The sequence below is a fragment of the Melanotaenia boesemani genome, chromosome 8, assembly GCF_017639745.1.
Source record: "Melanotaenia boesemani isolate fMelBoe1 chromosome 8, fMelBoe1.pri, whole genome shotgun sequence".
Taxonomy (NCBI): domain Eukaryota; kingdom Metazoa; phylum Chordata; class Actinopteri; order Atheriniformes; family Melanotaeniidae; genus Melanotaenia; species Melanotaenia boesemani.
Window position 1 is genome coordinate 4,859,040 of NC_055689.1, and position 21,442 is coordinate 4,880,481.

Here is a 21,442-nt window from a genome sequence, read left to right on the forward strand (position 1 = left end):
ATTTTCTTTGCTGTAAATTGTCGACTCTTTCAGCTGCATCAGTGTAATAAGTCATTTCCTTCCACCCTCTTTTCTATCTTCTCTCCTCTACTTAACCTCTTTCCATTTGATGGAAGTTCTAGTAAAATCAAACTTGTCTTGGGGAGGGTCGAACTCTGAAATGAGCATCAGACTGGTGAGCTTTGTGCTCTTCAGTGAATTTCTTCATTGTTTTTTATCCTCTTTTGTGCTGCATCCATGTTCACGTGATTTTAGGAGTTCCTTAACAGTTTTGTTTTAATCTGTTTATCATCGGTGTATCTTAATGAGTTACTTGGTGTTACGTACGGTGGACTCATCCATTATAAAGGGAAACATGAATTTTAGCAAAGCTTTGTCAAAATCAAGTTTACCTGTAAATTCTTGGTATATTTCTGGCAGACCTGTTTCATTCCTGCAGCTACCATGTCTTGGTGTTTCTAGAAGGATACTCCATCTCTTTCATGAGTTTAACCAGATGTTCATGCTTTCTTAAACCGCGGGCAGGATTACTAATGAAACTCAGTTACTATTCTATAATTACTCTCAACATTAAAAAAAAAAAAAAAACACGTGGCCACAAGACACCCGTTAATTTCCCCTTCAAACTGCAAGTGTGCCTGTTTTCTTTGCAGCTGCTGGGTTACAAACGGCACAACACCGAACATTAAATTGTGCGGTTTTTGTTCAAGCCACGGATATTTTCTGAGCTGTTAGCCTGAAACTTTTATTTGTGCTGCTTGGTAACGTTAGCGGCACCGGTGCTACGTCGCTGACACCAGCGCCGCTACTAGCACCGATCTTTTCTCCTGATGTTTTTTTTACTTCAGACGATGTGAGATTTGCATTTAAACCAGCCGTCGGCGTTACCGGCCGGAAATTAGCCGACAATGTTTGGTTTGCCAGCTAAGTTATCCTGTTTGTTCAGCACACACACATGCGCACACACAGATTTCAATCGAAGTGCACGTGTCGGAAAACACGTCAACCAGCTGAAAATCAGACAAAAATGAGTTTTCTAGATTCTCTCAGGCAGGTGCAGATGGAAGCATCCTGCTCCAGAGAGAAGCAGATGGAGGATTTCTCCTGCTGCAGTGTTTGCCGATAGCATCGCTGTCGTCACGGCAACACACACAGCTGGCAACAACTGGCTCGAATCTGCCGTCATTGAAGGAATTTCTGAGACGTATTACGGGTTAAAATAGATCCAGTATTCTTTGTAAGTTTTATTAATAACGTGTTATCTAAGATCCGAACTTTAGGAATATTTAGAGTGACTCCACTTAATGAAATGTAATTTTTTTGTAATTAACCGTAATTAACACGTAAAAGTCCCACCCCTAATTATTACAGTAATCTGATTACTCCCAGATAACTGATAACTGCTCTGTGTTTTATAAAAATAGTTATCTGAGAATGTCTTTATTAGTCAAGAGAAATAGGTGGTGTTATACAATTACCAGTAAATGATTCGATATAGAATTGAATCGGAGTCAATCGAATCTAAATAGGTTGTTGTGAATCAAGTCGAATTGATTCAGGAAGTTACTGACGATACCCAGCCCCAGTTTGATACCACAAAACTGAACTTGTTAAACAAAGTTTAAGATTTTTACTGTGAGCCAAACAGTTAAATCCTTTCACATTAAATAAGATGATTTACAGATAAAATAAGATATAAATAAGATGATTTACAGATAAAATAAGATATAAATAAGATGATTTACAGATAAAATAAGATATAAATAAGATGATTTACAACTGAATTTTAAGACACAGAATTTTCTTTTAGAAATATGTGCATCTGTGGTAGACAGAAATCCATGGTTACGGGTTTATTGATGCTTTTGAACTTGACTTGTTGAGTCTTGCTTCTTCTGTAGATCACCACTCAGAGATGATGGAGGTGGACAGGGATGTGGAGATCCCGCAGAGTAAAGCCATGGTCCTGAGGGGCCACGAATCCGAAGTTTTCATCTGTGCCTGGAACCCGGTCAACGACCTTCTGGCCTCTGGGTCAGTATTTTTCTCCCTTTGCTCACATTTATGACTTATTGCTCACTTTCTAGAATTTAGTTGACTCCACTAATGCTTCAGTTTCTTAAAACTCTTTAGTTTCTGTCTGTATGTTTATTAATGGAAACAGCCTTTAAAATGACACACCAGCCAGTTCTTTTCTCCATCTGTGGTTAACATTAAATAATTTAACCCTAAATGGACGAAATCTTTGTTTTAACGGCTTATTTTCCAGCTTTAACTAAACTTTCGTGATTCTGGTTTCTCAATATGTTTGTGGTTTTTATGGAAAAATCTGAACTATAAAAATAATGAGCTGGTTTTTTGGAAAGATCTTCTTACTATTTATTTTTATTATTAAAGAAAGTCTTAAAATCTGAACCAGAAACTATTTTATTTTGTAGTTGTCTTGTTAATTCAGAATAACAGAAAATAATAATAATAATATTTATTTCTTCTTTCTTATCAAATAAATTCTGGAAAACTGAAAAATAGTTTTATTTTGTAAATTTGTCCTCTTAATTTAGAGAACAGAATTATTACTAATATATATTTGTTTTAATTTATACACTCTCGGTGGTAAGAGATGGCGGATGCGGTCACGCTGCAGATCGCTAAAGATACGATGCTTTTAACAGGCCAGAAAATCCCGACTTTTTTTATGGTATTCAAAAGGGGGTTCATGTAAACATGAGGAACATTCACATACAAAAACATGACTATTAATGAAACTTTTGTTTGCATTTCGTCCCAGGTGTGAAAACAGCATGCAAAGTTAAATTTATGTGTTTTTTAAAAGTACTTTTAAAAACACCCCAAAGCAGGGATCAGCAGCTTCGGACCTCTTGGGCCAGTGTCCTGCTGATTTTCTATGTTTCCCTGCTGCAACGGACCTGATTCAAAGGAAATATTCTTCCAGCTTGTCAAGTTCTGCACAAACCTCTTAACCGGTTATTTGAGTCAAGTGTGTTGCAGCAGGGAAACATGAAAAACCTGCAGGACGCCGGCCCAACAGGTGGAGTTGCTGATCCCTGCTCAAAAAGGAAAACTTATTTTCCCAAGAGGAGGAAGTTTTATCCATTTATCTTTTTAGGTTAGACGAGCGTTGGCCAATCAGTTAACTTGATTTTCTTGCTGTTGGTTAATGGTGGTTTTGGGGAATATCGCCCCCTGGCAGGCGGCTGTGGTAACTGCGTGGCTTTGTACAGGCGGTTTGGTCTGCTTCAGTAAAGTGCAGGGGGAAACAAACCAAACAAAATGGAGGTGTGAAATTTTATTTTCTCTGTTAATGCTTTCTGTGTTATACACGGGGGAGTGCCCCTCCAATACGCACACACACGGACACACGCGCACACACTTTTACCTACTGACAGACTGCATGTGAGAAAAAATGTGGCTTCATCCACCTAAACATCAGACAGAAATGCTGGTTTTTCTCCAGCGAGGTGAAGATGGGAACACTGGTGTTAAACTGAGAACTTCATGTCCATCAGCGGAACAAGCTGAATCTACATCATTTTAAGTTGTATCACAGCTTAAAATGGATCCAATATTCGTTTTTGGTTTTATTAACGCTAACACATCACCTGATATTTGAATATTTAGAGCGACTCCACTAAGTAAAACTGTCTTTATTCAAGTTGTTCTGTTTTCTGTCCTCTTGTTTTGTCTGTGTTTCATTCTGTTGTATTAAATTAGTCCATGATGAGGTTTGAAAATGCGACTTGGCGGCTGAGTGTAGCTGCCGCGTGATGTTTAAATGACTTTTGCACATGGAAGACGACAGGAATTAGACTGAAGCGAGTGGACGCTGCAGGTGTGAAACCTAAATCATGAAAATGAATCGCTCTGCTAGCGACTTGCTAATTGCAACGTTTTAAATTGACATTTGTCTCACTTCTTCTGGTTCTAGCTGGTTGTTCTTCACGTTAATGACAAAGTTTTATCATTGTTTACATTGACAGTGTTGGTATCTTGTTTTGCGAACATGGAGTTAGTTAAAATTTCTGTAAACTCCCAGAAGATCAGGATAGAAGCAAAACTTGTAGCATGTTTTTAAGAAAGGGGCGCATGAAGTGATATTTTATCTTTTTGCCGTATCGCACTGCTCTAGATGCAGAGGTGAACTGCATTGAACATTTTCTGTAAAATCAAACAGGACGACTTTAGTTTTCTGGCATTTTTTAGGCTTGATGTGTCGTTTGTTGTGAAACGCTCCGCTGTTTGGGTAGCTTTTAGCTTTTAGCTCATCCATCAGGATTTATTTCTGATTCTCCAAACTGAGAGACATCTGACTGCTCTCTAATGAAGGTTAGACATAGATGAAACGTGAGGGAGCAAATCTTATTTAATGACTGGAACGATTGTGCCACTTTCTCCTTGTTCGTTTATAAAAGCAGCCAGCTCAGTACAGGTGAGTATTTATCTGGACAGACTGTTTTAAGCATGGGCACGCCTGTTGAAATGAGACAAAAATGGCTCGGGTCTGCACAAGGGAGCAGATAAACACACAGACCAGGCTAGAATCGATGACTTTGTGCTTGTAAAATGTCCTTCTCCTTTTGTTTCAACAGATCATGTGAAAAAGTTTGGTAGGGATTTAAAAAGGTTTTGGATTTGATGATTTGGGTTCACGGTTCATAAAATGCCTTTAAGCCCAAAACCCAACTCAGGAGCTCTGATGGTCAGTTTTAACATTTTCAGTAAAGATCTTAAACAGTCCGTCCGTTACCATGGTGACTAACGTTGACGTGTCCACTTGGGTAGGTCCGGAGACTCGACGGCGCGGATCTGGAACCTGAGTGAAACCAGCACGGGCGGGTCCACGCAGCTGGTTCTGAGGCACTGCATACGAGAGGGGGGCCAAGACGTCCCCAGCAACAAAGACGTCACCTCACTGGACTGGAATGTGAGTGTGTGTGTGTGTGTAATTAAACTGTATGATTGCGAGTTCAGTTTTTGGTAATCAAATCTGTTCATGCTTAAAACGGCTTCTTCTGCTTTTGTGCTTCAGTCAGATACAGCAGGGCTGCAGACTGTCTGCACTGGTGCACCCAGATTTTCTTTTTAATACACGTTTTCTTTCAACTCCTGTCTAGTTTTTCTTGTTCTTTTGGCTCAGACTCCATTAAAAAAAAAACCTGGTGGAGGTAACAGATTACACCCGCATATGAGCAAATTTCACAGTATTCCATGTTTTACATAAATTCCAGTTTCATTGTCGACTGCTGCAATTCTGTGTTTTCCACATCATGGAAATCGTTGTCCTTCCACTCAGGGGTGGGGAGAAAGTTGTTCTTTAGATGTGGATGATTCTGAATCGACCCACAAGTGTTAAAATAATAGATTCTTTAAACCCTAAAAATAGCACAATGTTGAGGAACGCAAAAAGTGGAACTAGACATTACAGGAGTGCAGCGCCCGGACTGTCTGTGGCGTGCTCACAACAGACGCGATCTTACTACTTCAGCTTCTGTGGGGGGCTTTGTTTACTTGGAAAGTCCACTACGTTTAGGGAGATATGAATGAATCAAACTTTGATGTGGATCAAAGAAGCAACTCTGGTCCAAATACAGGAAGCAGACTACAACGCAAAGGCGACAATAGCTGGGAGAAATGTCTGACGGAAGAACGCAGTACAAGTTCTGATAGAAATCTGATCAACCCATGACAGCCAGGATCTGATGTTGCTCCATGTTTTACTCTGATGGAAACAGAAAAGTTTTCCTGCATCAACCAACAGATGAACCAGTTTTCTTCTTTGGTTGTCAAGACAAATATGAGCGACCATGTTACACGTTTCTGCTGGGGAAGTAGTCGTAGTAGAGTAGTTGCACAGGGAAAAAGGACGCACCAGTAATTGTATAATGGCATCACGATCATCTGGATCGTAACTTGTGATGTGCTTAAAGATTCCCACCCCCACTGCTGATGTGTGGATAATTACCTCAGTCATGATGTCGTCAGGAATCAACAACGTGGATTTGATGGAGCCGTTTGTCCTGATGGTGTCCGACTCATCCGTGTCGCTCTTTGCTGTACTGCATGTGCACCGGCCGCTGTTTCAAACATACCACATGGTGTCCAGCTGTGGCTCAGAGCCCCTTTCTGCTTTTAGCTGGTTTTTAATCACAAGTCATTCTTTGAACATTCAGGAAGATAAAAGTTTGACACCTAGACCTGCAAAAAAGTTGGTAGCACAAATCTTTGGTTGCACTCTAGAGAAACCAAGTCTAATATTTCATCTCATTAACCATAACCAGAGGACGACAGCTGTATATGAAACTAAGAGTCAGCCTAACAAGAATTGTGTGTTTTCTTCCAGAGTGAAGGCACCCTGCTGGCGACAGGCTCCTACGATGGCTTTGCTAGAATATGGACAAAGGATGGTAACGCTCACATCTTTTACTGCACCAGCTTTCTCAGCGTTGCTTTGTGGCCTTATTCTGAGTTATTTGATCATTCTGTTTTCTAGGGAACCTGGCCAGTACTTTGGGCCAACACAAAGGCCCGATATTTGCACTCAAGTGGAATAAGAAAGGAAACTTTATCCTCAGCGCAGGTGTAGATAAGGTAAGGCATACAAATTTTAGCTGAATGTTGGCAGATTTCTTTCATATCTGTGTCAATTAATCCGCCTCAGGTTTTTGAGCCTGCTGGTTGGAAACAATCGAGCTATTTTTAAGACATTAGCTTTTTTGTTAATGTCTTAATGATATAATGTGTAATTTCTATAAATATCAGCTGAAGAATAAGAAAAAGCAATACTCTCGATGTGTTCTACATGGGTCAATACTGCCCTCTAGTGTGCTGAAGTATGGTACATGCCCTGTATTGGCACGTACAGTCATGGACAAAGAAGACTCTTAAACTAAATTAATTAATCTCTTCAAGTCAAAAACAAGTAAAAATGCTTCACAAGCTGAACGAGACTAAAACCCTCAACAATCTCCAAGGTACAAAGCAAATATAAGTTTAAATAATCAGTGAAAACATCTAATAAATAAATCGGTTAAGGTTACAAACCAAAATATGCGACTAAATCAGGGCTAAAAGCCAGCGAGAAGAAGTTAGTTTCAGCAAAGTTTTAAAATGTTTGAGAGTCTGAGCTGCTTTGATGTGAAGAGGCAGGCTAGAGTCCACAGCTAAAAACAAATAAAGGCTCCATCACCTCCACCTTTTAGCCTGGATGTAGGGATGTCCAAAAATAACTGCTTCATAGACCTCAGAAAGCTCTGGATGCAGGATCAGGCTGTAAAAGTTCAGACAAGTAAAGTGGCTGTGTGCGAGGGATAGGGTGATACCAACATCTTTTCTGTTGATGCAGTACCTTTAGTTTATGAAACGTTTTCATCGGTATGGATATGGATACTTCTTGGCCCCTGAAGGAAATCAACATTGTACAATGTGCATTAATCTCTTCATTGCAAGGGCAGTATGAAATATAAATGAACTCAGTATTTGCAAGTACTCACCTTTCTTAGGATCATTGAGACCCCACGAGGTGAGATCTTGCATGGAGCCCCAGTCCGAGGGAGATTGACAGTCATGATTAGCTTCTTCCATTTTCTAATGATCGCTCCAACAGTGGATCTTTTTTCACCAAGCTGCTTGGCAATTGCCCCGTAGCCCTTTCCAGCCTTGTGGAGGTCTACAATTTGGTCTCTGGTGTCTTTGGACAGCTCTTTGGTCTTGGCCATGTCAGTAGTTGGATACTTACTGATTGTATGGGGTGGACAGGTGTCTTTATGCAGCTATCGACCTCAAACAGGTGCTTCTAATTTAGGATAATAAGTGGAGTGGAGGTGGATTTTTTAAAGGTGGACTAACAGGTCTTTGAGGGTCAGAATTCTAGCTGATAGACAGGTGTTCAAATACTTATTTGACGCAGTATCATACAAATAAATAGTTAAAAAATCATACATTGTGATTTCAGGATTTTTTTTAGATTATGTCTCTCACAGTGGACATGCACCTACGATGAAAATTTCAGACCCCTCCATGATTTCTAAGTGGGAGTACTAAAATAGCAGGGTGTTCAAATACTTGTTTTCCTCACTGTATACTGATGAGAAAATAAACAAAAATAACAAAATTATTTTTATTTAAAATGGCATCACAGCAAAACCTCATCATTAACAGCAGCAGCATCATTAAGACATCTGATAGGCTGCCGTGATCATGTGACGCAGATGGAACACACATACATGCATATTGTAAGCATATTAAGTGTTGAACAATAAAGAAATAGTCAGTTAGAAACAATCCCGATTTTACAATCGTATCATTTTACAAACAAATTATTTTTTCCATTTTTTTACTCATGTTTTTACTTATTCTATATTATAAATCTGAATTAGGCATTAACTCGGTAAGAAAAGCTGATTTGGGCACAAATCCATCAGGAGTAGGAGTAGGTATCAATAAGCCCAGTCCTACTCCTGTCTGCTGTTTGCAGCAGCCTACAGACCACAAACTGACATCTGGTCAACTCCAGCATTAAGGACTTACAGTCAACAAGAGATGACAGAGGCATGAATCATTGTCTCAGAGTCGTGTAAGGGGATGTAGGCCTTCACCTTACTGAGGAGACACAAACATCACACTAATGTTAAGAATGTAGGAAGTAAGAAAACCCAAATACAGCTGCTTCCTGGTTATTTACTGGGTTTTAAAATGTGGTAAACACAACTTCACATTAACAAAACACATGACATTTATGTTGATATTAATTAGTTCTAATTAAGCCATAATGCAGTGTGTGAAAATCCTAAATCCACTGCTTGCTTTTAAAATTTAGATAAATCAGATAAACCAGATTAGCTGATTATCATCAGTGTGAGCTCCTAAAAAACACAATGCCAAGGAGGAAGGATGTCAGCAATGATCTCAGAGAAGCAGCGCTTGCTGCTCATCAGTCTGGGTTTTAAGGTCATTTCCAAACTATCTGGAGTCCATTATTCTACAGAGAGCAGGATGATTCACAAGAAGGAGTCATTCATGTCTCCTGGCTATCATACATCCCAGCAAGTTCAGCCCAAAGTCTCACCCTGCAATGCTCAGAAAAAGACAAGAACATACCAGGAGATGCATCTCAGACTCAGGCCTCACTTGGTTAAATGCAGCAGAAATGTGACAGAAAAGGAACCACTCATGCTTCCTGTCAACTCAGCAGTTTCCAGGCTGCCGCTCTGCTGGTTTTATAAAAGCAGCATCATCTGTGTAACTTCGACGTCTGTCAGTTAATTTGGCCATGCTTACATGGACAATGAGCTCCCATAGAGAAGGTTAGAAACAGCAGGGTCTCTTACATGTCGTGTTTTTTTTTTTTGTCTTTATTTTTATAGTTTACATAATTATTTTATCAGACACACTTGCTAAATTCTCAAACACAGGAGCAGATCTACACCAGCTGGGAAAAAGTCCATGTTTGCCTCATTTTAAGCCGTGCTAAGGACCCGATTACATCTTTCTGCCCTGATTTGTTAAAACCTGGAACTGAAAAAGTACCTACTCTTTTTTTAGATAGAAGTACATTTTCATAATAGAGTTCAGCTCTTTTATTGGTTCAAAACCTCATAAAACTCTGCTACATCACTGGCGCCTCCAAGCCCTATGACTTATATTGTCAACAGTTTTTCAGGGACAGTAGTTTAACTCTGTGGGGTGAATTGGGATGGATAGCTTACCCTTTAGGTGCAGCTGAGACTGTTCTGAAAACATATCTGGATGTTTACTGGAATTAAAAGCGTTTAGATTCACATGCAGTTTTAGTGGCTGTGAGTGGTGTGTGAGATCTGTTAGCTGCTGTGTGTTTGGGCTGGTTATACTCTGGTATACGCTGGTTAACCGAGTGTGACTTGCAGAGTTTGAGGAAGACGTGTGAATCATGTTTGACTTATTTCATGAAACGAGTTGTGTTTGTTGATTGTGAAAATGAAAATCTTTCTTCATGCAGACGACGATTATTTGGGACGCCCACACAGGAGAAGCGAAGCAGCAGTTTCCTTTCCACTCAGGTGAGTGACAGGAGTCAGCTGGTTTGTTCCACATGACTTTTCATGTCTGTTTTTAGACAGAAGTTACCTTTTGCTGAACTGCAGCGAGACTCAGCTGGTAATAAAAATGGCTTCTGCCTGTCATCAAGTCTTTCTGCACATTGTGATGGATGTGGAGCTCAGTTTCTGGTTCAGTGGGTCTTGAAACTTCTCAGATAGATGAATGATTTTAGATTGAAAACAGCTAACTGCTCCTGTAATGCAGGGAGAAGTTATGGATGCAGTGTGATAATAAAAAGCCTGATTTCTGGCTGTAAGCTGTGTCTCTGCCTCCCAACAGCACCTGCTCTGGATGTCGACTGGCAGAGCAACAACACGTTCGCCTCCTGCAGCACAGACATGTGCATCCATGTATGTAAGCTGGGTCAGGACAGACCTGTGAAGACCTTCCAGGGACACACGGTAAGACGGCATTCACAAGACGGAAACAGGAACGCTTGGACAACCAGACACAGCCACACAGTGTTTACACCTTGTTCTTCTTCTTCTTTGTTCTGATGTTGCGGTAGAACGAGGTGAATGCCATCAAATGGGACCCCACTGGCAGCCTGCTGGCCTCCTGCTCTGACGACATGACGCTTAAGGTCAGTTGGCACAATAAAACAATGTGTCGCTGACGTCACAGGTGCTTTGTCCGCCATTTTGGGGGATTAACGCTACTATTTACATCTACACCACCAGGTTTCTCTCTACTAAACTGTGTTAAAAACATGTTTAAAATTATTATAAAATTATTCACTTCTTGTTTAAGCAAAAGAAGCTGTAAAAATATGACAGCAAAAAAAGTGTAGAAGCAGATTAATTTATGACAAGAATAACGAAAAAACTTCACGTCTGATGGGAATGAATAGATGAAGTAAAATATACTTTATTTGTTCCAGAGAGAAATGATAAAATCATGAATGAATAAAAATATAATATTATTATTATTACACATTCATTGAATAATAATAAAACATTATTAAAATACTAATTAATAATTATTCACGTCACGTTAATCAGAGAACAACAAACATCTCAGTCTGGTGGAGGAAAGTGATGGTCTCATCTGTATATGGGAGTCTCATCCACACACCCTTTTATTTAAAATCCTGCAACTTTTTCTGCATGAACTCTTGTACATGAACGTTTGATTTTCTGAATGAGACAAAGATGAAAAAGATGATGGTCTCTGGTGAACTGCTGTAGACAGAACGCTGGTTCCCCCAACATGGCGGCTCCGTCCCACAGTTCTCTGCACATTCTCTGTAAGCTGATGCCATGGCTGTCCTCAAACGACCAGTTAGACACTTTGTGCATGCAGAGACTAACCTCCATCTTTTGTGCAATAGATCTGGAGTATGAAGCAAGATTTGTGTGTCCACGACCTGCAAGCCCACAGTAAAGAAATTTACACCATCAAGTGGAGCCCCACAGGCCCTGGGACCAACAACCCCAGCGCCAACCTCATGTTGGCCAGGTAAGAGTGCAGAGAAACCTTTTCCCTTTTTCCCACATCAGGTATCTGCCACAGAGAGAAGATAAATAATAATAATAAATTTTATTTGTATAGCACTTTATATTGTAGGGAATCTCAAAGTGCTTACAGAAAAAAAAAATCATTAAAATACTATTTAGCAGAAGGCTTTTTTAAAAAGGAAGGTTTTCAAGATGATAGATGATCCACAGTACCCTGAAGTATCTGTATCTAGGCTGTATCAGTATCTGTTTATCCTCAGTGATTTCAGCCTGAATATAAAAAGTATTCACACCCACGTTAAAATTGTCCCATTAAAAAAAGGCACCACAAATCATCTTTAAAGTTTTCCCACCTTTAATGTGAGCAATTCAACTAAAAACCAAATAGATCTGTTAAAAGAATAAAAACAAAAAAAAACACAACAATAAGCTGGTTGCACCCCTAAGTTTGGGCACCCCTAAACTAATACTTGAATTACTATAAAACTTTTTTTCAAAACAAAAGTAAAATTTTAAAAATTATGAACATAAAATATTGCAATTACAACAGTTTACCAACATAACAGTAAATAACAATAAACTATAAGTTTAGTATTAACTTTACACTAGAGTAAAGCAGTAGCAGGATGCGAAAGCTTTTCAAGCCCCGACTTTTGTTGAAGTTAGATTTAATTCCAGCGGATCGTCCTGGAACATCCTGACATGGTAACGTTCCCACTCCTCCTCACGAGCCTGCTCACAGCCCTCCACAGATCCGCACACAGCCTTTCTGACGCATTTAGGTTCAGGATCGGTCTAAACTTTCATTTTCTTCTGGTGAATCTGTTCTTTGACGATCAAAATGTTTAGGGTCATTGTTGTGCTGAAAGCTGAAATTCTTCTTCAGCTTCAACTTTCAAGCAGACGTCTGAGGATTTTGAACCAAAAGTGACTAAAGCTGCAGTTCCATCAAGAGGCCGAGTACTGATCTGATACCCGTGTTATTAAGAGGTCTAATAAATTCATAATTTAAAAAATTATATTTATTATAGACTTTGTATGATATTGTTGTTATTGTAATTCAGCGGCCTAGCTTAGGTTAAACTATAAACATCAATTAACACATGAAAACTGATTTCCACAGCCATTTTTAATTACTGAGCACATAAACTTGACGGACAGGAGCTGGTCATTCAAGACCAGAAATTCTGAAATTTTTTTCTGGCTTTCTTTTGCAAAAGTCTTGCTGTTGCTGTTTTGGGATTTTCCAACTAGCAATAGCGCCAAATTGCTAACATAACAATAATGCTAATAAGTGTTAGCACAACATTGACTCATGTGACACCAACTCAAAACAATCATCACGAAAGATTCATGACTTCCTGCGTCTGTGTTTGTTAGGCAGAAAAAAGAACTATGACTCCCTTTCTGTGGTATCAGATGGTGTTTTGACAGAAATACTCACCAATCCTGATCCCCTTACTTGTGGCAGGATCGACGAGTATTTCCGATGCTAATATCGATATCGGCCCAACTGTCAAGGAAAGTTTCATGAGGAAAAGCTGAACTTATATTTTAATGTTCAAACCTCAAAGAAAAAAACCACAGAAGTATGTTGTGTATACAACTACTCTGTACTCCACTCTTCTGCTATGACAGCTGTTATCAGTCACCTCCAGTTTGTTTCTACTGGAGTCCACTGGCATTGAATTCATTGGAAAATATTTAGGAAGCACATACCTGTCTATATAAGGTGTCAGTGTTGATGCGGTGAGCGAGAGAAAACCAAACCAAGAGGTTAAGACTGGTCTCTGCAGATTCAGGAAGATTTCAGCTTCGAGTGTAGATCAACCAGGACGTACATCAGCTCAGTCAAACCACTGAAGATGACTCAACACGGAAAAAAAGGGATGAAAAGCCCTCAATTTCCTTTTTAACTTTTTGGGTCCTTCATTAATGAAACATCTGACAAAGAACTCAACATCCTGCTGTTGGTTTGGTTGAGAATCCACCACATGTAGCAGCTTTTTATTATTATTATTATTATTATTATTATTATTCCCAGCTGGGAAACTCCTATTCTGCATTTAACCCATCCTGCTTCATCTAGGATGGAGGAGTTTGGGTTAAGAGCCCACATTGATCCACCATTGTAGCCAGACTCAGAAACACAGAAGTAAAGTTGCTGACAAATGTAATTTGACTAAATAGTCCAGGAGGCTGGATCGTGATAAGTGTAAAATCGTGATTATTTCTTTGACAATAATCGCACTGACAGAATCGTGAAATTCCTAAAATCCAGTAAGACAAAATTGGACAGACTTACAGAATTCATGCGGATTAACTGAACTTGCATTAATAGTTATGATCACAACATCGCAAATTCCTGGAGGGACTGATTTATAGAAGATGAGCAGATGTTAAGTTTCCACAAGTAAAGTCTTTTCTGTCCCTGATTCTGGACGTCCTCCGTCTTTTTCCAGCCTGTTTTCCAGACGATCATCCAGGTGTTTCTGCTGCATCCTCCACTCCTGACTCAGCGTTTTTTTTTCTCTCTGCAGTGCATCGTTTGACTCGACAGTGCGTCTGTGGGACGTGGAGCGAGGGGTGTGTATTCACACACTGACCCGCCACCAGGAGCCTGTCTACAGCGTGGCTTTCAGCCCCGACGGCCGGCACCTCGCCAGCGGCTCCTTCGACAAGTGTGTCCACATCTGGAACACTCAGGTGTGATAAAGACGTTGATGTAGACACAAAAGATGAGAAGAAGTCGTTGCTGACTGCTGGTTGTTTGTGTTTCCAGACGGGTGCTTTAGTTCACAGCTACCGAGGGACAGGAGGGATCTTTGAGGTTTGCTGGAACGCCACAGGGGACAAAGTCGGAGCCAGCGCATCAGATGGATCGGTGAGTTTTGCTGCTTGACTCTGTCTCCATAAACAGATGCCGTAAGATCCCTGCAATGAGCTCCATCCAGCTCCTCTGTGCCGGCTTTACGCCACATTTAGCTTGTTTTCAGACCTCAGTGTTCATTTGTTTCACTTCTCTTTGGTTTTTCTTATACACAGTTTTAAGAGTAAAAATTTCCCTCCTTTGGTACTACATCAGCTTGGGGTTACAAGTGAGCAGAGCCGATTCTGTACGGCCATGTTGAAACCACCCTCTGTGGGTGTGAACACCACCTTCTCCCACGCAGTCATTTGCAAGTCCAGCAGAAAGTTTCCAACATGAATCGTGAATTTCCCTTTTGTGTGCTCAGATCGCAGACTGAGCATGACCAATGAAAAAGACTCATTCAGTGGAATAAACTGGTCTCCTCCTCACTGGAAGTCATTTTAGATACAAGAAGTTGATAAATAACGTCATCAACACAGAGGAGCTGATTGTTTTAGTGTTATTCAATAAATGTGAAATCAACATAAACAGAAAAATGTCACAAAGCAGAAGAGAAATGTGACATCACGATGCCAGGATGTTTATTATCCCATGACGTCATTTGGTGACTGTTTACAGGAAGAGTTGGGATGAAGAGCAAAGGAGGAAGATTTAAACACATCTGTAAGCTGAGCAACTTGTGTTTTAACATTTGATGCCGTTCACCAGCACTAGATGGAGCTGTCAGTTCAGGAAATCCAGTGTTCTCTGTTGATGAATTTAAGCCCAACCCAGACTGCGATTTGCACATCCAGCATTTCCTGGATGGTTGCTAATGATTTCAGCAAAACTCAGGTTGTGAAGGTTTGATGTGAGTTTGTAGAAAACTGTAAATGTGGGAGGTAAACCACTGCTCACAAACCTTCTGGGCTTCTTTAAGAAGACATTGCCTATAAAATATGTTGTCATCAGGACTTCCCAGCTTAAATGAACCTTCAGCCTCCATAAGAGTTTGAAATTAGCATGAGCCGAGTAGAAGAAGAAACAGGCTCGTTGAAGTCAAAGCGTTCAGCACGGCGCAAAAACTCAAGCAAGTACTGGCAGCCAGTGTTTGCTGGAGTAGCTGAATTTTAACAGGTCCCCCATATACGAGTATCTTCTCAAGAATAGATTAAATTCATTCAAATCATCTTGTATTAAGCCCCCCCCCCCAAAAAATATATATATATATATATATATACACACACACACACACACACTACCTCTCAAAAGTTTGGGGTCACTTAGAAATGTTGTGATTTTTTAATAAAAAGCAGCATTTTCTTCATTTAATATAACATGAAATTAACTAGAAATACAGTCTAGACTTTGTTAATGTGGTAAATGACTGTTATTGCTAGAAACAGGTTTTTTTATTGGAATATCTACACAGGTGTACAGAGACCCATTTTCAGCAACCATCACTCCTGTGTTCCAATGACATATTCTGTTAGCTAATCCAAGTTTAACATGTTAAAAGGCTAATTGATCATTTGAAAAGCTTTGTGCAATCATGTTAGAACAGCTGAAAACTGTTGTACTGATTAAAGAGGCAAAAAAAAAAAAAAAAAAAGGTCTTCCTTTTGCTAGTTCAGTATCTGGAGCTTCAGCATTTGTGTGTTCAATTATAGTCTCAAAATGGCCAGAAGAAAAGAACTTTCTACTGAAACTCGTCAAGTCTATTCTTGTTCTGAGAAATGAAGGCTGTGCCAGGAGAGAAATGGCCAAGAAACTTAGACCTCCTACAATGGTGTGTACTACTCCCTTCAAAGAACAGCACAAACTGGTTCTAACCACAATAGGAGGAGAAGTGGGAGGCCCCGGAGCACAACTGAGCAAGAGGACAGGTACATCAGAGTCTCTAGTTTGAGAAACAGAAGCCTCACAGGTCCTCCAGGAAGCTGGCCTTCTAGGCAGAGTAGCAAAGAAAAAGCCACATCTGAGACTAGCCAACAAAAGGAAAAGATTAAGATGGGCAAAGGAACACAAACACTGGACAGAGGAATACTGGAGAAAGGTCTTATGGACAGATTAATCTAGGTTTGAGGTGTTTGGGTCACAAAGAAGAACATTTGTGAGACGCAGAACAAATGAAAAGATGCTGGAGCAGTGCTTGATGCCATCTGTCAAGCATGGTGGAGGAAACGTAATGGTCTGGGGATGCTCTGGTGCTGGTGAAGTGGGTACAGGGTAAAAGGGATACTGAATAAGGATGGCTATCACTCCATTTTCAAATGCGATGCCATACCCTGTGGACAGCGCTCGATGGGAGCCAATTTTGTCCTACAACAAGACAGTGACCCAAAGCAGAGCTCTAAACTATGCAAGAACTATTTATGGAAGAAGCAGTCAGCGGGTATTCTGTTTATAGTGGAGTGTCCAGCACAGTCACCAGATCGCAACCCTATTGAGCTGCTGTGGGAACAGCTTGACCACACGGTGCGTAATAAGTGTCCATCAAGCCAATCTGACTTGTGGGAGGTCCTTCAGGAAGCATGGGGTGAAATTTCCTCAGATTACCTCAACAAATTGACAGCTAGAAAGCCAAAGGTCTGCAAGGCTGTAATTGCTGCAAATGGAGGATTCTTTGATGAAAGCAAAGTTTGAAGGACAAATCATTATTTCTAACCTTGTCAATGTTTTGACTATATTTTCTATTGATTTTGCAACTCATTTGTTTAATAAAATATGTTTTCATGGAAAAAACATGACATTTTTGGGTGACCCCAAACTTTTGAGCAGTATCATATATATATATATATATATATATATATATATATATATATATATATATATATATATATATATATATATATATATATATATAATCAACCAAGGGGGCAGGAAATAAAATTCTGTCCCCATAAAGACCAAGAAACTCGTCAAAATAGATGAAAAATCTTCAAGCATGAAAATCTTGTCTGTTTACAAGGTAACAGGTAACCTGTCCATGACAGTGTCAGTAAAAACTCTCTGGACAGAAAAAGGTTTTAAAAAGCTTTTTTTTAATGTTGATGAAACCATTTCATTCTGAAGTCGCTCTAAATATTCTTACAGTTCAGATCTCAGATGAAACGTTGATGTTGGTAAAACCTACAAAGAAAACTGGACAGAAAACCAACTTCATATTAACTGGGATTTCTTTCTGGAAGAAGTTAGATACATTCTCTTAAAATAACAATATTATTTTAAAAAAAGAGAGAAAAGTCTTGATTTGCTGATGAGCTTATTTCCACCATTGCAGAGAAAGTAGAATAATCCAGCTGGTTTCCTGCTTTACAGGTTTGTGTACTCGACCTGAGGAAATGACACTCGTGAGAGGGAGCCATGGGCCGACTACGAATGTGTTCATAGCCAAATGACTGTCCCTGTCTGTTGCAACACTGCTGTAGTCCCGTCCGATGCCATGGCCTGTCCCGCCTGCAGCACTCCCTCCCCACGTACATGCAAGGACCACACACACCGTTTTAAATGCACATGCAGCAGACGCCATGGCTGTACTTGCTCCACACGTACCCGCACGAAGAGAAATCTGTCATCAGACTCATGCAAACCAAAACGCCAGCATTCTTCAGGCTTTCCTCCTTTTTAACCTTTGTATGAGAATTGTAAAGAATTTTTTCTGTTGGTGTGTGCATATGTCAGCATTTGGTGTCCTGTGGACATTGTTAGTGGAGTTTGGATTTTACTGATCTCTACTGGATTTATATAACATGTGGAGTGGGAGACGAGGGAGGGTGCAGTCTTAGGACGTACGTTTTGTATCTTGTTTTTTATCTCCATGTTTGAAAATTGTATAACAAGTATAGGTACAAATCATGTTCAGATTAATTTTACAAGTCAGAAAATACAAGTAAATTCTTTTTAAAGTAGAAAAATACGCGTCAGAAAAAATAATAAATTTTACAAGTCAGAAAATAGAATAAAAAGTACAAGTTAGAAAATACAAGTCAGTTTTACAAAGTTTCCAAATGTTTCGTACTTGGTAAACTGACTTGTACTTTCAGACTTTCAGAGCTACTCCATACCTACGGATTTCATTTATATCTGTACGTCCAGCTTCAAATAGGCAGGTATGAGGAGTAAACAAAACTAGATATGTCCCTATCCTAACTCCTTACATCAGTAACTTAACATTTAACAACGAGCTATAAGCCTCCTGAATTTGTCTGATATGAACAGTTAAACTTCATAACTCTGCTCGTTTCCTGTTGCTGCCCATCGCTGAGTGATAATCGGACTAAGTCATGCCACATCTGGATTCCCTCTTCCTCTACAGGCCCACTCAGATCGCTGCGCCATTTTCTTCGTCTTTTTAGCATCCTCTTGTCGCAGTCTGTCACTTGGACAGCAACTGTTTGCAGAAGGACTCTATATGTGCAGCTTCTGCATCCAGCGCAAACCTAAATGATTTATCATCCCCGTTACAGTGCGGAGCTTTCAGCCAAGCGTGGCCACCTGCATCAACTCAGAGAGGCTGTGTTCAGGCACATGCTCCGAAAGATGCCGCTTTTGTTCATAGTTTGCATTTTGAAGCAAGTTTGTGCTTGTTATAAAGCAGACTTGCAGCATAAAACTGTAACACAGGATCCATGATTTAACATATATATGAATAGACATATATAGATATATACAGATGGATATATCTGTGCTGTTACAGGGGATTCTTTTGTATGCTACCCCTACGCTGAGGGTGAACTCTTTGAATGCTTGAAACACAGTCTGCGATGTCGTCATGCGTCACAGCAGGTCAAAACAAGGAATGGTTTTATAAAATACCATTCAACAGTCATGGATCTTTAAAAAAAAGAAAAAGCTCTAGGTGGGTGTTTGTATTTTTCTGCACTTTAAAAAAGAGAGAGAGAGAGAGATGGAGGACGCGGAAGGTGTGTAACTCAAGCTGTCAGTCACATCTGAGCATGGTTAGGAGGTTCGTTTGGATCTCTTTGGTACATCGAATTTAAACCCAGCCGACTTCTGTCTGGATTCGTGCACAACAGCTCGTTTAAAAAGATTTTCTGACGAAGTTTAAGGTGATTTTGGAAGTTTTTGCTTTAATAAAGCCAGCAGTGATTGGACTATACCTTGAAAACACTATTAGAAACGATGTCTATGACAGTGGGATGGTATTTTATAATGCTGGTGTTTTTTAGAATTTGAGGTTTTTACACAGCATTTAAGTGCATTTGCTGGTTGTTTTTTGTTTGTTGGTCCACTTGTTCTTACCAAAAGTACTAACGTTGATTTTATCTTTGCTATGTCGGAGAGCCCTCAAAGGTTTTGTACTTATCAAAACTTTTGTAATCTTGATTTATTTGTAGCTATGTATTCAAAATGAACAAAAAAATAAATAAATATAGGATGAATAAATTTTTGGGTGTTTCACAGAACATGTAAATACCAGTTTTCAGACTTTTGTGTCCTTTTTTCCCCTAAACTACGTTGTACTCTGTTTCTTTCTCACTCATGGTTGCATCTGCAGCCCTCTGATCAGACTGTTGTAATATCACTGAGCTCAAGGTCTAGAATAAAGTCTATTTTGATAATATCAGTGTGTTTGACCCTTCATGTGTGTTTACATGTTTTACACATTGCTCAGGAAGAGGTCTTGCATGTAAAATGTGTCACATGTGGCATCATGACCATTCAGATACATACAACATGTCAACATTCAAGGCTACAACAGTATGATGAGAGCTTCATTCAGTCCAGCACAGCGCAGGTCTAAATGTGTAAAAACACACTGACATTCAGTCCACTTTTAGTGTGGTGGAGAAAAACAATATGACCAAGTGTGTTTCTGTTCAACGTTTGTTGCTTTATGAAGCAATAACGTAATAAATATAAACATAAAAAGAAACTTTCTTTATGCTGATGTGAGCTTCCAGCTCCCTGCTTGTCATGCACAGAGCTTCACATGCATCACCACCACGATAAAAATAATATTTTTTCAGTAGTTTGGGAATTTACATTTCTGCATTTTCTAACTTTACTAGATGCTGGAGACGTATATCCAAAACTCCTGAACAGCTTCCTCCTAAGTCATCAAAGCCATCGGTTCAAAACATGAACCTCTTCTTCAGTTCGTCTCATTAAGGCGTTTGTGCAAAAACACGGAGAAAGTTTGAAAGGCTTCGAGTTTCCCACGAGTGCAGGCATCTGACTAGAGATCTTCATGAACGAATCGATTCTTTTGAACGGCTCTTTTGAATGAACAATGGGAATCGAGGTGCAGCTGGAAGCTGTTCATTTGTGAGACTTTCTTTTTATATACAAATGATCCACTCTGCTTTTACATGACTCGTCCCATCATCAGTCTGATGTCCAACAAGCTCCATTCATGTGACGCATCTGAGACTACAGAGTTCTTTTCAAGACGTTTAGTAAAATTTGCACTGATGGCGCTCAGGTTTCTTCTTTTTTAATTGTTTTTCTGATGCATATATTTTTAAAATCTTGAATAGCAGATTTCATATAGGTATATATTTATTATTTTTATATAGTGTGAGTTTTTTCCATCAATAAAATAACCATATGTGGAAAATCTTGGAGTAAAGTTGTTTTGCATGGAAGTTAATTGTAGCACCAAGTATTTTAGTGAGAGAAAATCCAAAATGGTGATCTTGCTGTTAAAGCGCAGGGATGTGGAGCCAGCTTATGGAAGGAATTATGACCAATATTTGAGAATAATTTCCACGTCTTTTGGTGAGAAGTTTAAATTATTCTGTCCAAATCATACATTTTGAATGGCTCTTTGAAAGGAACGACTCCTCAAGATCCGACTCCCTTCAAAGAGCCATAAATCCCATCTTTACATCTGAGTCAGTGAGGAAGGAGGGTGCTCGCTGTCTCTCTGCAGTTTGTCTCACACTTAGCTTCCTCCTCACCCTCCCTCTCCTGTTGCTGTCTGAAGGAAAAAATAGCTGTCACTAGTTAACTGATTATTTTTTTAATCTAACTAGTGAGACAAGTATGTATTATTAACTAATAAAAGATCTTGAGT

General features: G+C 39.6%; 1 protein-coding gene and 1 long non-coding RNA gene across 4 annotated transcripts in view; one reads left to right on the forward strand and one right to left on the reverse strand.

Annotated features, from left to right (window-relative positions):
* tbl1xr1b (tbl1x receptor 1b) overlaps nucleotides 1–19,987 on the forward strand; it is a 32,946-nt gene extending 12,959 nt beyond the window's left edge. For all 3 annotated transcript variants that reach the window (XM_041992807.1, XM_041992806.1, XM_041992808.1), the window contains exons 6-16: nucleotides 1,902–2,034; nucleotides 4,801–4,942; nucleotides 6,359–6,422; nucleotides 6,509–6,606; nucleotides 9,992–10,052; nucleotides 10,372–10,493; nucleotides 10,601–10,675; nucleotides 11,423–11,550; nucleotides 14,090–14,255; nucleotides 14,332–14,433; nucleotides 17,722–19,987. In XM_041992807.1, coding sequence (XP_041848741.1) covers nucleotides 1,902–2,034; nucleotides 4,801–4,942; nucleotides 6,359–6,422; nucleotides 6,509–6,606; nucleotides 9,992–10,052; nucleotides 10,372–10,493; nucleotides 10,601–10,675; nucleotides 11,423–11,550; nucleotides 14,090–14,255; nucleotides 14,332–14,433; nucleotides 17,722–17,748 — 1,118 coding nt within the window. In that variant the 3' untranslated portion in view covers nucleotides 17,749–19,987. The remainder of the gene's footprint in view (nucleotides 1–1,901; nucleotides 2,035–4,800; nucleotides 4,943–6,358; nucleotides 6,423–6,508; nucleotides 6,607–9,991; nucleotides 10,053–10,371; nucleotides 10,494–10,600; nucleotides 10,676–11,422; nucleotides 11,551–14,089; nucleotides 14,256–14,331; nucleotides 14,434–17,721) is intronic.
* Nucleotides 1,164–17,627, reverse strand: LOC121644714. Its single transcript, XR_006011304.1, has 3 exons — nucleotides 17,558–17,627; nucleotides 11,399–11,402; nucleotides 1,164–1,176 (listed from the first exon to the last, which is right to left on the reverse strand). It is a non-coding gene; the product is annotated as an uncharacterized LOC121644714 (long non-coding RNA).
* Nucleotides 19,988–21,442: the final 1,455 nt, after the last annotated feature.